This window comes from Halyomorpha halys, unplaced genomic scaffold, assembly GCF_000696795.3.
Source record: "Halyomorpha halys isolate HHAL.00 unplaced genomic scaffold, Hhal_1.1 Scaffold68.1, whole genome shotgun sequence".
Classification (NCBI taxonomy): domain Eukaryota; kingdom Metazoa; phylum Arthropoda; class Insecta; order Hemiptera; family Pentatomidae; genus Halyomorpha; species Halyomorpha halys.
In genome coordinates, this window is record NW_027116161.1 from 613,106 (window position 1) to 630,217 (window position 17,112).

The following is a 17,112-nucleotide window of genomic DNA, read 5'->3' on the forward strand; positions in this document are numbered from 1 at the left end:
TATATCTTCTATTTAAATGTATTATAAAAATAAACAAAACAATGATATTAAATAGTATGAAACGTAAATATCTGCAAAGAATGTGTTAGATAATAAAAAATCATAAAAATTGTACCAGATACTCTATTAAATTCTACGCATTTTTATTAGATATATTTTAACTCCGTTATCTAAAACAGTTATGTAATGTTTTATAAATGTTCATTTGCGCTGAGTTAATTAAAAAATATACTAATTTAAGTTAAATGGCAAGATTCTGATAGAATTTCAAAATATAAAATCTTTAATAACTTAAATTATTTACGAGGAGTATAAATGTCTGTCCATTAGGCATTCTCAAACAATAATTAATATCACTTAGGCATCACTAGTGCTTGCAAACTCGCTTTGATTAGTACCCAAAGCGAAATCCACTAGAGCGGATCAACAACAAAGCTAGGCCAGTGTGTGTCAGCCAATACATATACATCTGTGCACTTGCCACAGTTAGGTAAATGTAGATCTCTGGAGCTGTATATGTCCTCAATGGAGGACTTAAGCCTAAATATAAACATTCAGTATTAATTCATTTAAACAATTAAAATGATATTAATTCAATATTACATATTAACAAAATTTGTTGATTTTTAATATCCGATTCGATTATCATATCTAATTCAATGGAATCGCTCTTTTAATTTGTTCATAAATACTTCATAATCTTTAAATAGTTTATAAAAAATACGTCAAGTTCCATCTGCTGTTCATGAATCGTATACAGTCTACTCATGGTCAACTTTACCGTTGTGCTAAATTGTTATCAATCGGATTTTTATGCAAAAAAATATTTCGAATTATACAGAAAGACAGATAAAACACTCAAATATACTAACAGTGTGATTTAAAAAATATCTGTACTTCGAAAGAAATTGGAAAAGGAATTAAAAAATTAATAAGAAGTGTTTCAAATGTTACTGTATTTTTATTTTCACAAACTATATTATGAACATAACTAAAAAGATTATGTGGCAAACAAGATAATCAAACCAATAAATAAAATTATAACAAATATTAATAGTTATACATATAATATGAAAAACTTTTTAAAATTTCAAAATAATTCTAACTTGAAAAAAACTGTGGAAATCAGATATTTTTGCCTTAAAAATAATTCTAACTTGAAAAAAACTGTGGAAATCAGATATTTTTGCCTTAAAAATAATTCTAACTTGAAAAAAACTGTGGAAATCAGATATTTTTGCCTTAAAAATAATTCTAACTTGAAATTAGTAACTAAAGAAAAATCAGCAATGTTTATATTTGAAGGTGATAGTTAATTGACAATATTCAAAATATAAAAAAAAAGAACTGACTAATAAATATATAATTAATTAAAACAAATCTTATCAAATAACAAACAGTGTGCAAGTATAGGTCCCTATAAAGGATGCCATTGGATAATTATTCGAAATTATTTAGATATTTTAATGAAAGTTATAAATGATATCATGTATAGTCATAAAAAAGTTGTATTTTTTTTTCAAATGTTTGTTTTGTGTTTACCAATTAGTTAGCGAGCTACTATCAAAAACTCTAACCATAAAATATTCCTAATGTATAGAGCACTGTTGATATCATTGGGCACAATACTACAGAAATAAACTATTTATATTAGTACAAAATTAATAAACATATTAATATAATTTCACATATGATTCTGATAGATAAATGAAAGAATAGGTAGTGTTGAGACTGGCTTAAACCGCTGTAAGGGTTAGTGTCTTTATCTGGTTGGCCTTCTTGTTTCCAACAATCCATCTGAGTCGTTTGTGGCCGTGGGAGCTAAGGCGTCAAACCTAGCCTACCTTGTCACTGCAGTGGCACAGGTTCGAATCCTGCCTGGGAGGTTTACTTTTATTTCGTTATGGTCGCTCGAAATGAAATCTTGACCCACCTCCATGGTTAGAATAGGTTGGTTACATGTAGATAACTCTCTCTCCATCTTTCTTTTTTTTTTTTTTTTGATCCCTCAATGATGTCTCTACAACAGATAAATTCAATTAGGCCTTCCAGAGAGACGAACGTTTCTTCCTCAGCTTTTTTTCAGCCTACCCAATAGCTTCTTCGAATGTCTATCGAGGGCTTCCTTTTTACAACTTTTTTAATATTTGTCGATTTAAAAAAGACCTTCTGTTTCAATATTCGTTGTGAGGTACCACCTTTTCCCGTTATCCAAGACTATCCTCATCTCCCAGCTTAGAACTTTCCTGTTCCAGAATTCATGGCTCTAACGGCTGTCTCTAGTTTCCATAACTCGACCTTGCGATTCTTTATCGTTGCTCATAAAAAAAAAAAAAAAAAAAAGTAGTTTTTCGTGCTTAGTATACTAGTACATATATTAATGTGATTATATCAAATGAAAATTTTGGATAAATTAAAATATTAATTAAGAAGCTATAATAAACAATAGAACGATTGGTATTTAAAGCTCTAAAATGACTCTTTGCTAGTTAAAATTTTACAAAATTGCAATTACCTCTGGATCACTACGAAATCATAATTTTCGAATTTATTTTGCATGGATATAGTTCAAGATTTGGTCCTTCTCCAAATTTATTGCAATTAGGTTATAATTTTTTCATAGATTTAAGTCAATTTTTTTTAATATTTCTCTCTTTCCGGCAATGGTCTATCATAATATTTTAAAGTAATTAATACCATAGTTTTTGTACCGTTACACACTTACCCTAGCCGACTCTAATCAAAGTTAGGCAACGTCTAGTCTGGTCAGTACGTGGATGGGTGATCGCTCGAAATGGGCCCTCCTCTCTACAGATTTCGCTAGGCCCGTCAGCCTACCGGGTGCAGGAAAGATAACTCCTGTGTAATATGATTTTTGTGGTCATGATGGCAAATAGCTGCACGGATATGTGGTCCTTAGAAAGTCAGTTTGAGAAAAAGAAATGTCCGTCCTTGAATTCTTGCCGACTCCGAGCTGCCATAATCTGAGGATTTAGATCGATTTGTCACTGTCCTTTAAATCGAGTGAATCGGCAAAAAAACTAGGGAAATTTATTTTTACCCATAACCAAAATTTAAATTACTGTACTGAGGTATGCTCATGGCAAGTTGTCATCTAATTTATCTATTTTGATGTTTTAGAATCCAAAGCAGAATGAAGGGACGCTCGGTGACGATATTATTGCTTCAGCATCGACGGCTCTACGCAGACTTCATTTCCGTGGTGCCTCCAGGAAAGGAAAACTTCCTTCAAGCATCGGATCTAGTCAGAACACATCCACTGACTCAGCAAACACCGTCATCACAATGGTGAGTGGTAATATTTCAGCTACCAAAAAAACTTCTTTCATAAAATATTAGTCTTATTTGTTAATTCTCTTAGCTTTCAAAAAAATGCTTAGCTATTTTTTGTTTTATCCTGGTTATTTCGCCTATTTTATTTAGGAATTTCGTTATATTCGGATGGATGTTGCTCTAATACTTTTGTTCCTTTCATTACTCTGTCAGCCTGTTTAATTTTAGATCTCCTATATGAACCCTTACTAGAATTATTAGTTAGTTTTGCACTCGAGATGATGCATTGAAAGACCATGATGACCATGAACCAGTTAGCTTTGAGCTGTTTTTGCCTCCATACCATATTCTGAATAATGAGTATACTTAAGTAGGTTAAGCAGTTCATAAATTTAGTAATTACAAAATAAAATAAATAAAAAACAAAAATAAATTTATTACCGATTAAATTGAAAACACTAAAGAATTAAAAACTATAAGATAATAAGTTAATAATCAAAGAATTTATCACTTAATTAACTGAAGAAATTGTTAACTAATTATCACTTCGGAGGTTGATTTCACGTTGAGGCCCCACAGAGCAGTGTGATAAGATGTTACGACTTGATTTTCGCCATAATTAAAAAATGAAATACACTAAAGCGTACAAAATTAAAACTGATAAAAATTCTTAATCATGAGAGATTGTTGACTATCGATGACTTACTTATACGAGTAGAAGATGGTTGGGGGTGCGGTCAAAATAAAACACAAATTTGAAGTAACTTATTTAATCGTGCCAAAGTTCCGGCCAGAATTTTTAGCCTTCATCTGGGCTAAGAACAGAACAAGATAACAACCAATAAATACAGAAAATATAAACAGAATGACATAAAGTAAAAAATTGTACAGAATGGAATTAATAAAATAAAGTGATGGGAGAAGTGGAAAATAAAATGTATAAACATGTAATTGAATAAGTAGGTAAAATAAAATAATTAAGGAAATACAATAAAAATGAAGGTATATAATGCAAAGAAGTATGAATATATTAGTTTATTAATAATTTAAAAATTAAAATTATGGAAAGAAAAATAAAATTGAGAGAAAGAAAATATATGTAATAAATGAAATATGTAACCATAATATTAGATAAAGAGGCAAAATATAAGTAATGTTTAACAGAAGAAATGAATAGAAAAAAAATAGAAAAAAAATAATAATATATGATGAACATAACTAATAACGTGGGTGAGGAAATAACGTTGGCACGATTAAATAAATTATTTCAACTTATTTGTGTTACATTTTGACCGCACCCCCCAACCATCTTCTCATCGTATATGATATAAATACTTAGTCACGCCTATATTTTCTTTTTTGAACTTTAAAATTCCTATACTCTATCAAAATGGGTATTATCAAAGTAAAATGTATGTTTCAAATCCTATTAGATGCTACGAATGTTTATAATTTTCCTATTCAAATAATCTTGTTAAAAAATGTCTTTAAGTGTAAATAGTGGTTAAACCCTACCCTGCAAAAACTTTAAATGTTAAAACATAACTGAATTTGAAAACTTTGAAGAAGATAAAAATGCCTAAGATTGTAACTGCCTAGTTTTTTAACTTTAAACTACAATTAAATCTTTACAATAATCTACAAATGTCATATATACAGAACAATTCTGCCACAAAAACAATAGAATATAACAAACATTTGTTGACGTAAACAAGGTAACAAATAAAAAAGATTGGGAACTAGGTTGACTTAGCGTTTGCTAATCCCAAAAGCGTAAAGTAAATCCTTTACTACTAAACTCGTTGGCTTGAGCTACCACAGCTTCCAGAACCGTAAAGCTTCACAGCTTCCCTCCTTCTACTCACCCCTCATCATCTTGGTCCCATTAGCTCCTTCCTGTCCCTCCCCTGATAGAACGTGATCTATCACTCGTCTAGCTTGACCAGTATCACTGGATAGTAAAAGAAGAGGGCTCCTAATTGTGAACGTATGTCACAGTATCAACGTAGATTAATTAAAATTAATCATACCCTCCAAAATTTTCTCCTCAAAATCGGGAATGTTCTATAATTATATTTATGTTCGTGCATAACACAAACTACCACTAATTTTGATGATTTTTTTTTTTTTTATGAATTATGTATGTCGGTACTAGTGAAGTAATTTTATCAAATAATACCCATTAATTTTGTGTTGATTTCGAGTTTAGATATATGAAGTATTTTCTTGTTTTAGGTAACAGTAGATACAGAGGACGGTTTGCCACCGACGCCCTCTGCAGCAGCACTTCTGGACGACCTGGTGGCAGTAGAAGAGCCGGACGAGCAGTTGGAGACTAGACAAATTCCCCGAGTACCCGCAAAGAGGCTCAAATTGTTGTCAAAACGATATGCAAAGACTAACTTCGAAGATGAGGTAAATTTAACTGGAATTATAATAGAAATGTTTTATAACTAGTAGTTCAGAGGTAGTCTTGTGCGTTGTTCACATAGTCATAGAGTTCACGTTAACGTCTTAAAGAACGTCTTTTTGTTAACATCTTAAAGAAGGTGCGTTAATGCATTTCCATCGGATTGCTAAACTAGTTTATAAAAAAGACTAACCTTTATTTATTTTATATTGGAAGAAGTCGTAAACCTCTACCCTCCTACTGAGGATAGGATACTGTAGGACTTCCTTTCTATATACTCCACTAACGCCTGTTGAACAGATTCGATACTTAGGACTCCATCTTGACAAGAGACTTACTTGGAATCCACACACAAGACTGAAACGACAAGAAACTGCTCGTAGATTCCGATTGCTACAACACTTACTTGACAAACGCTCTAAACTTCCAATTCACCACAAAAAATTAGTATACACTACGATAATCAGACCAAATTTGGACATATGGAAATGAACTCTGAGGCTCTACCAAACCTTCCAAACCAGGCTCTACCAAAAAATTGCTCCCGCGTCCAATCCTTACAATCCAAAATCATTGATGCTCCTTATTACGTTACAAATAAACTCATCCACAAAGACCTTAACATCCCATTCCTTGCAGATTTGGCCCAAAACAGATATGCGTCTTTACATTCCAAACTCCTTAACCATCCTAACCATCCTAACCCATCAATTCTTAATCTTTCATCCTTAACAATCCCTGATAATCCTCCGAGGCGTCTGAAAAGAAGATGGCCACGGTCCCTTCTAATTTAAATCAATGTTTGAAGTACCACCGATGGGTGGTTCCTTCCCAAGATTTTCAAGTGTATATGAAACATACAACATATTTACTTATTGTATTATTTTGTACAGTTGTAAATTACATGAAATAAATAAATAAAAAAAAATATTTAGAAGTAAGATAATGGAGGCCACTAATAAGGAAATATTATGAATTTAACAGTTTTGTCTCTTTAGGTGACAAAGAAAAATAAATGAGAGGTTTATAATGTATAATTCTTACAATGATTCATTTTTTCATTAATCTATTTAATTAATTTTTTCAACATCTCTCTTTTCTCAGTCCGCCGGTGTTCCTCAAGGTAGTATCTTAGGTCCCATTCTTTATACGCTTTATACAGCTGACATTCCACCCACCCTAACACAGTCCTAACAGCATACGCTGATGACACATGTATACTGTCTGTAAACAACGACCCAACTAATGCATTACAAACACTACAGACACACATAACATCCATTGAAGAATGGTGTCAAAACTGGAGAATCAAAATAAATCCTGACAAATCCCACCAGATCACCTTTACTCTCAGTCGTAAACCTCTACCCTCCTGTCTAATAGCATCCTTTCTAAATACTCCACTAACGTCTGTTGAACAGATTCGATACTTAGGACTACATCTTGACAAGAGACTTACTTGGAATCCACACACAAGACTAAAACGACAAGAAACTGCTCGTAGATTCCGATTGCTATAACACTTACTTGATATACGCTCTAAACTTCCCATTCACTACAAAAAATTTCTATACACTACGATAATCAGGTACAGTCATAAATTAGATTAAATAAATAAATTTAAAAAAAAAAATTCATGACAGTTCTGCTTCCTACTGTGTTGTTTAAATGCAATTAGAGTCACTTAACAATTTACCGTAGAGAAATTATTTTTGTTTCTTTACTAGGATTTAAATGGCAATTCATACCTATTTAATATAATAAATTGAATTTGGTCCGGGTGCGGTCAAATAAAACTCAAATAGTAAATTGGTATACTATTTTTATTTGAGCCAAATAATAATTTACTCCTCCCAATACAAACAGTTCACTCTGACTTTGACTTCCGTCAAAACAGGTATGAATTCTTTTTCGTTCATTTTCATTTGATTTTATTCTTATCCCTTTTCATATCTTAATTTGTACTTTCTTTAATATTTCTTCTCTTTATCTGTTACTATTACCGTTTTCATTTACTGTTTATAACCTTTAATTTTTTTAAGTTAATTTTTACGTTTCATTCTATACCCTTGCTATTTTTCACTTATTGTTTTTATTTTTTTTGTACTTGTGTTAAGTGTTTGTATCTTTAAAATAAAAATAGTATACCAATTTACTATTTGAGTTTTATTTGACCACACCCGGACCAAATTCCATTTATTGATACACACGGTCATTTAGCAATCTTCCACTGTTTAAGATTGGCTAGTTCGATCTATATCATCAGAATGACTCTGGAACCATTCGCTGAAGTAGCGTGCAGAACTGAAGGAAGAAGGAGAGATCTATCAAAGACATTAATAAATCATGGTTGTCAATTCCGTCCTCCAATCTAAATGATCAGCTTTCGCTTCGAGATATACTAGAATAAAACGTTTTCTTTGGCTTCTCTCCACTCTCCTTAACAAGAAATGAAGTATTGACCAATCTAATCTAAAAATCACCAAATTTAGGCAACAAGCATGTTTTGCATTTTTAGGCAATTCCAGGAAAATTACCTTCAACCCTGATGAAGACATCATCAATAAAGGATGCTAACGACCCTACTTTAGTGATATATTTTAACAACAGATCGTAGAAATTTAATGATAGGTACTCGTCCTGAAACTTTATTTGACCGAAAATAATGTAATGTACTCAATAAAAGAAAATCTTACTAGAAGTAAATTAATTATTAATTGTCAATTAATTTTTTTTTTTTATGTTTGTATTCAACGACTTACCTCCTCTATAGTATTTGTGCTAAATGAAAAACTGATAGCTGAGCTGCACCTTTGTTATCATGTTACACTGAATTCTACGTGACATTTATCTGTCGCAGTAGTACTATCACAACCATGAGACAGTATGATAGTGCTTGCCTACACACTGACGATGAATCTTACTACACTAGCAGTTCATAAATGATAAAAATTGATGATTATATACAACAAATGTCACCATAGACATCAAATAGGAAACATAGAAGCTTATAAGTTTTATTAAGTTTGGTTTTTAGATGTTATAAGGTGCGACAGATTTATGAGCTTGCTCAGAATTATTTCAATAATTATATGTCTATCCTTAAGCTTATGAAAATCCTTATATAGACATTTACTTTCCAAATCAGGATAAACACCAACATATTTATAACATAAGTATTGTAAAAATATTTGTTGGATTCTTTCTAGCATTTTTATTTGAATACCGAATTAGAGATCCACATTTAATATTCGGCCTCATATTGGTAACAAGTAACTTGATTAGAGTTCCAAAATCAGAAAATTCACCTCAATTACTTTTTTGAAATCCTATAATTAAAAAAAAAATTAAACACTCATCAGACAATGACTCAAGAACGGTAAACATTGGTTAAATATAATTTACAGATCACACACTTCTCCCACCGTATCTAAAACCATATCGTTTCTATATTCAGAAACATGTGCCTGTATTAGATCACTTCATCAATAAATTAATATGTTTTATATGATAGCATGGATATTTAATCCCTTAAAAATAAAAGCAAATAAGTATCAAATGAGCTCATTGTATTTAAATCCCAGTTCACTTCACTAAGCAAGTAAACTTCTCTATAATGAACCACTACGGATGATGTTTTGTCTGTTGAAGAGAAGTGTCCACTAAAGGGAAGTTGAAAGGGTAAAAATATATTTTTGGATAAAATAGTACTTCTAGAACTAATTATAAATTGAATTACTAATTCATAAGAAATAATTAAAATTATACAAGTTTAATATTAATAATAATATTATGCAAAACACAACAATATAGATATAATAAAAATTGTAATTATATTATTTCTTTACTAAAGAAAAAAAATCAGCAAAAACAAGTTTGTACAAAAATCCATAAGAACTAATAAAACCATAAATAAAGTTGTTGGTGATTTTCTTCTGAATCTTCTTTTTCCAGATAATTGTTTGTTAAAATTTGGCCTGGAGGGAAGAAATTTTAGAAAATCCTTCTGTATCTTCTGTACCACTGGAATGATTTTGAGATTGGATATTTCCTTGTTGGTACCATTTTTCCTTCAATTCGTTTGTAATTTTCAAAATTTAACTCATTTGGAATTTCCCGTTTCGAATCGCGCAGAAATTTTGAGAACTATTTCCAAACACACTTACATTAATTAACTCAATTGTCTTTTTAAGAAAAATGTATATGAGAGGACTTTATGGTGGTCCAACTACTGCATAGTGATATAAAAGTAAACACAATACTTATAACCCCTCGTTAACCCATTCATATAAAATATTCATATTCTAGAAAAACGAAAGCATGGACTATACACTAGGTGAACTGCTGAGATAAACGTTATTAGAGGAAAATTAAACATGATAATATTAGAAACTGTTTTTTTCTTATGTTCGTTACAAAGAGATCACTTACTGTTAATGCTGAGCTTAATGCCTGTCCGTGTCCGTTACAGAGAAGTTTTCATGCCTAAATAGTACAGGGTAAATGTGGATAAAATCTCATAAAATAAATGGATAAAATCTCATTAATCATCATCATATGAATCATACCAGCTCAGGAGACGTAAATAGAAAATAATTTTAAAAATTAGTTTCAACCCCACTTAATTTGGAAACGCATTCCTGGTGGTCCAAAAAATCCTAGTAATTGTCTAATTAGCATAATTAAATTAAGTAACGAATCAGATATTTATTGTTGTTTTTTAACTATAATTCCCAAATGGTGCATTATAGCCAAAAAGTTAGGGTATAACAAATTAAAGAACATTAAATTATGAGAACGGTTATTAAAAAGCTGATTAGTTAGATAAAGGAACGAGTAACGAAAGTTAAGGTATTTCTTATTGTTTAAGGAAAATTACTCAAAACTATACTTTATAATTAACCACTTCTAGGGGAGATTAAGCTCCTACCATTAATTGACAAACAAATGAACGAGTAGGTGCAGTAGACCCCAGTGTGAAAAAGCTTCACAATGGACAGAGACCCTCTAGACTCTGAAGTATGACACCCTTTTAGAGTATCTTTGATAAATCACTGTAAGTGAGTAATTCTCCGCCTCGCCCAGGTGAAGGTGGAGAGGCCAGGATGAGAGAGAAGAGAAGTAGAACTCTCATTTATCGTTAAAACTGGTCATAATACTTTAATTATCAAAATTAATTAAATAGTGCCTTTTAGATAGTAATCATTTTAAAAGTAAATTCACTTTCCTTAAACAAGTTGAATGTTACAATTTTTTTTTTTTAATTTTAATACAAATTTAACTCACAAACATGTCCTAGAGTTTTTACATATTTTCAGAAAATGTTTATGCTGCCTTTGTTTTGCACGTATTAATTAATTATTATATAACCAACCAATTTTTTTTCGAAAATCGAAGACGCCAAATTAGGCGACAATTTTAATTAAAAAATTTATTCTCAATAAAAAAATATTTTGTCCCACTTTGCTTGTTTTATTTTAATACTGTGGGTCAATAATATACGAATCGATATGTTTTTTTGGATGTAGAATAACAAAAAAAAATACATTCAGTGGTATTAATTGAGTTTAAATGTGTTCAAAATCACTAAAATCGCTTCTTATAAAGTTGGATCAAAAAATTTCCATTAGTCAGATTTATTTTGGCCGTCCACAAAAATCCTTAAATATGAATTTTTATAAAATACAAAAAATATTTGTGTTTATAATGGTAAAGAATTGAACGAATCTAGACCGACTACAGTTATAAATTAAGAAGGCATACAATTTTTAAAATATTGACATATCTTGAAAGAGCAGAAATAAAGCTTTCCAACAGCTACGTAGCAATCGTTACGTTGGATTTGGATAACATAAACGTAGAAACCTGATCTTACTCTGTTAACCCCAAAAAAGATTTTTTGGTCTATTTTACAGGAAGTGAGTTTGGATTTTTTGATTTTTTTTTCACAGTTAAACTCATTCAATACGATCAATAATATTTTATCATTTCTCTAAACAAACAAATCGATTGGTATATAATAATCACGGAAGAACAAGCTTCGTAGGAACCCTCACTAGTCAGCCAAATAAACCTAAACCATTCTATATAATATCCCAATTCAAACTTAATAGTCAAAATTCAATTTATTAACAATACTAAACCGGATTGAATAATAATACGAACACCACTTGGCCTAACCCTCTTAAATTTGTTTTTTTTTATTACTCGATCAAGAATTAGAAGTTTTCATTTCCTATCACCATAATTTATTTCAAATCCATTACAAATACCATAAAACAACATCTCTTACCAGGTGTACTAATTAATGTCTTAATGTATTAATTAATGTCTTATAATACCCCAGGGGGCAGCGTGGCAACGCGCCTTTCTACCAACCCTGAGGTTGCGAGTTCGAGCCCGGCCCCATCCGGGACTTTTACAAGCATAAAATTATACAATCCTCACTCACAGCCTCTCCCCGGTCATTTGTGATCGCCCGTTAGCCAATGGGTGGCACTCACAAAAATAGGCGTGGGAATGACGAACCCATCCTACGAAAAAAACACGTCAAGAAACTCGCGATGTATTAGGAAATACATCGCGCGAGAACTTAGGCCTCCATGGTCTGTCGCCCATATAATAATAATAAATAATACTCCCAGGACAGGGAATATCGACAGCAAAGTGGTCATAAACACAATCTTGTTGAATATGGGCTTCATATCGTATTAGAAACAATACCATTTGACCGAATTATTACGTTTAAATACTCATTAGATGCAAAATTTAGTGTTCTTTAATTTGTTTTATAACATCCTTTTTGGTGGGATCTACCGTTTAGGATTTACAGGCGAAGACATAAAATAAAGACCTAAAATTTTGGTATTTGTTTCTTTAAGAAACTAATTAACTTCTTAGAAAATTTACTTCTTTAGTAGTAGATATCTTTCACGTATAAATTTTGGATACATACTGGTATATGGGACTATATCTCAGTTTTTAGAAACAAAAAATTGAAAAACATTTTACATATAACCTGACCGAATTATGAAAAGTTATTCTTCGAAACTGAATTTAATGCTTTTTAATTTTATTTGTATTTACTGTAACAATGATACATTATGCTAGAACAATGCTATATACTATTCTAAATAGAAATACCAAATTAAAACCAGAAAAAACTGTTCTTATATTTAAAACAATTCTCAGGCCATTGCTGATGTATGGCTGTAAAGTCTGGGGAGCTTTACGAAAAGGAAAAAATTACAATCTTTTCAAAATAATATCCGGAGAATTGCAGTGGATGCTACATTGTTCATAAGAAATAGCCAATTGCATCGGAAATTACAAATGGAGCCGGTAGAGGATTACATAAAAAAGCGGTTCTTGAAGTTCCACTCCCAGTTACCAACAGTTAAAGCAGCAGTGACCTGCAACTTGGGAAAACCAACCTCAACCCGAAGACTGAAGCTCATGCTGTTCCAAGACATCCTGTTAAAAGTTCTATATTTATCAGTTCTGTTATTGCCACTCTAAAATTTTATTTTATCTTAACTTCTTTTTTTTTCTCTTCCTCTTTTTCTTAAATTCACTTCTTTTTTTTTTCCATTAGAAGTCAATTATTCATTTTATTAAATCCATAAATGCTGTTTTTTTTTTGTTATTAACTTTACTTTTATCTTCATTCTTAGGGTTGAAACTTCCAGTTCCTATCACTCAACTATTACTTTCTCCATAAATTTTATAACATCATTGCTGTTTTCAATTTTATCAAGACATTCCGTAATAAATTCTATATTTATCAATTCTAACATGCACATTATTTCCATTTTATTTTTTCTCTTCGTCCTTTTTTTGATTTAACTTTTTTGTTGTTTTTTTTACCCATTAGAGTACAATTGTTTGTTTTGTTGTCTACAAATGTTGTTATTTTTGCTATTAATCTTATTTTCTTTTAACTATAACGTTGTATAGGGGGATAGAGTGGGCTCAGGGATCCTCAGGTCGATTGTGTAAATATTTTATATAATGTATAAGAGTGTAAATGTGACTAGAGACTATATTATTTATTTATTTTTCATTCAGATAGTTTGATTCATTTTGTTTATTCTTCTGTTTGTATATATTTTAAGAGGTTTTTTTTTTTTTTCATTTATTTATTTTATTTTATTTTAGTATGTATGAGATCATTCATCATTATTACCTATTGCCCACAACTGTGTGGCAGATTGTAATATCTATCAATAAATAAAAAAGTATTTAAAAAAAAAATAACGTTGGTTATAGTTAAGGGTGTCTTTTGTACGAGACTATGCCCCCAATAATCAATTGTTAAAAAAAAAAAATGTAACGGTTATATCAACCATGGAAGGCCGATCTGGTAGTAAATAAATAAATAAAATATGGTGGGTTATGCTAGGATGCACCGTTTTGGGGTTAGAGGCGAAAAAAAAACGCCTAATTCGTTTCCTTATTAAACTAACAGATTATTATTAGAGTTTTAGAACATCCCGAAATGCTTTTGCGTATTAAGTGTTGAAGAAATTAATTTTTAAAATTATTTGCAGATGTACATTTTAAAATTTTAATCATTTGCATCGGATCTTGTAATAAAGCAACACTGACTAGAGAGAGAGAAAGAAATACTTTATTCATTCATGCTGCCCAAATAGATCGGGTTGCTACATTACACAGCATACTGATCAATCCGTGACTGGACAAATATAAGTTACATATTTTTACATGATATAATATAATAGATAGATAACATTTTTTTTTTCCTTCCACAGTTTTCTTTTACAATTAATACCAGTCTACAAACTAACTACAAGTTTTTCGATTTATTCCTTTTTTTGTTTTCCCTTCTATTTCACAACCCCTATTTAATTTGATCAACAAATGCCCCTATATAACAAATATTAAAATATTTAAAATAATAACTAAAACAACAAATAAGATATGCGATGCATGCATGCCATCCCACTTCTGGATAAACTCCCATACTCATTAATTTCCATGCATGTGGTGGTGTATGATTCCCAGGGAGTCAAGTATTATATTTTCTGTCAACCTAGCCACGTCCTGGACATCGACCCCAAGCTCCTCCATCAAGCACCTAGTTGTGCTGGGAATCGTTCCACGGGCTTCGAACCAGAGGGCTCTCACGTTGAAGTCTCGTTCTCCGAAGCCCTCACGGAACTTCTCCTTGAGGAAAGGTGTACATTTATCGTGGATTTCCTTCTTTTTCCTATCTACCTTATTTGCCTGGTCAAGGTCGTTATTTTCATATCTCACGGTGGGATCCAGAATGATTGCTGACTTCCCCTTCTTAGGGAAAGCAACAATATCGGCATATCTTGTGGATATCTCTTTCTTTTAGGAGCTTCATTAACTCGTATTTCACTCTATGATGTCGGTGTGTTATGAAGAGGGAGTTGTTGGGGCATTTCCCTAGCACATGTGCTGGTGTTTCCGGCTCTCTGTTACATTTGTGACAGAGGGACCCAACTTCTCTATCCTGTCCGCTGACATCTGGGACTCCACGTAGGGGTGCATAATTTATATTCAATTTCAGGGCATTGGACCATTCAGAGCCCGTAAGTATTTGTTTATCGTATATAAACTTATTTGCTCTCGGGGTCTCTTTGAAATGGCGTACTCCAATCCCCTGCCACCTGCAGTTAGCCCATTCCTCGAACGCATTTTCACGTAGCGACTGTTGTAGAGCTTTCACACTCCCACGCCCCTGATCAACGCCCAATCTATCGGCGTATATATTGGCTGTATACGGCCCAGCCTCAACGCAATCTAAATTATACCTCACCGAATATAAATACTGACTGTCACGTTTTCTTTAGCTATTTTAAGCGACCAAAGATCTTAATGGTTTGAAGTGGTGATATATTCATAATTTAGTTATAATAAAATTAGATAATAAACCCTTATTGCTAAAAAAATATATTGATGACTTAATCATTATTACAAATTTTGATAATATTGAAACCATATATAACCAATTTAATAGTAGCATTACATTCACAATAGATAGCTCCATTAATAATATAATATAATTTTTAGATATGAACATAATAAAGGACAATAGACTAAAGACTAAATGGACTAAGAAAGGAAAAACAAGTAATATAATACCAAATTTCACTTCAAACCACCCATACTCACAAAAAACAAATGTGGCTCGAAACCTGATTAAAAAAATCAATATTATTAATGGATGAATTTTTTTTAAAAGATATAAAAACACAAATTTATAATATTCTTGTGGAAAACTTTTATCCGAAAAAAATAATAAATAAGTTATGGCATGGTATTATTAACAACCTCACAGCTAATAATAATGTTGGTTATATAGAGAAAAATATGGATAATAATATAATAGAAAATAACAATATTGATAACAGCAAAATTGTGAGTAAATAAAAAAAAACCTAATCAAAGCATAATCACGGATTTTTATAAAAATAAAAATATACAAAATGATAAAACAAGCAAAGATAGCTTACAGACTGTAATGGAAAAAGAAATAGTCAGGATTAATAATTACCATTACTTTAAATTAAACTATATTCCAGGATTAACAGATAAAATTAAAATGAAATTTATAGAATATGAACATATTTTTAAGTTTGGATTATATAATAGTAATAAATTGGGAAGTCTATCTAGATAATATGAAAGACAAAATTGACTTTAAAGATAAATTAAATGTTGTTTATAAAGTTAATTGCCAGAATTGTGAAGGTTTATACATTGGTGAAACATCTAAAAAATTAAAAACAATAATTGTTCCACATCAGATTAATTGTAAAAATATAAAAAACATTAAAATTACAGCATTGGCACAACATAGTACTAAATATAAGCACCAATTTGATTTCAATAATCCAGAAATATTAGATATAGTTAAGAATAGTAGGAATAGAAAATAGAATCAGTACATATTACAAATAACATTGACAAAGCAATCAATTATAAAACACATGCAAAAACTTTAGGCACACATTATATAGATATCATAAATAAATTAACTTTTTAGTTTTTATGTAATTTTATAGAATTTAGAATTAATTTAGTCTTTGTTAATTGTTATTGTATTGAAAAAAAAATTGTTTATATTAAAAAAATAGTTTTATATATAAAAATGGATTTTTGAAAAATTGTTAATTTTAGTATAATTGTTCATCTTTGCGGTAATAGAGGTAGGAGATAATTGTTATAGTCTATATGGTTGTTATCATAATAAAAGATAACCTTCAGGAAAGTAATTATTCTCCTAGAAATGTATAACTGTTGATAGTATAAAAGTTTAATTCATTAAATGACAATAATATTATTAAATATTAGCACTAATGACGAAACAGGAGATAATTATACAAGATATACCAGGTCATTCAAAAAGTCCTGTCGTT

The 17,112-nt window shown here is 30.7% G+C and overlaps 1 protein-coding gene across 1 annotated transcript in view; it reads left to right on the forward strand.

Annotated features, from left to right (window-relative positions):
• LOC106692730 (uncharacterized) overlaps positions 1-17,112 on the forward strand; it is an 82,581-nt gene that overhangs the window by 34,207 nt on the left and 31,262 nt on the right. The window contains exons 3-4 of the mRNA XM_014438848.2: positions 3,142-3,309; positions 5,530-5,709. Of these exons, the coding sequence (XP_014294334.1) occupies positions 3,307-3,309; positions 5,530-5,709 (183 nt within the window). The 5' untranslated portion in view covers positions 3,142-3,306. The remainder of the gene's footprint in view (positions 1-3,141; positions 3,310-5,529; positions 5,710-17,112) is intronic.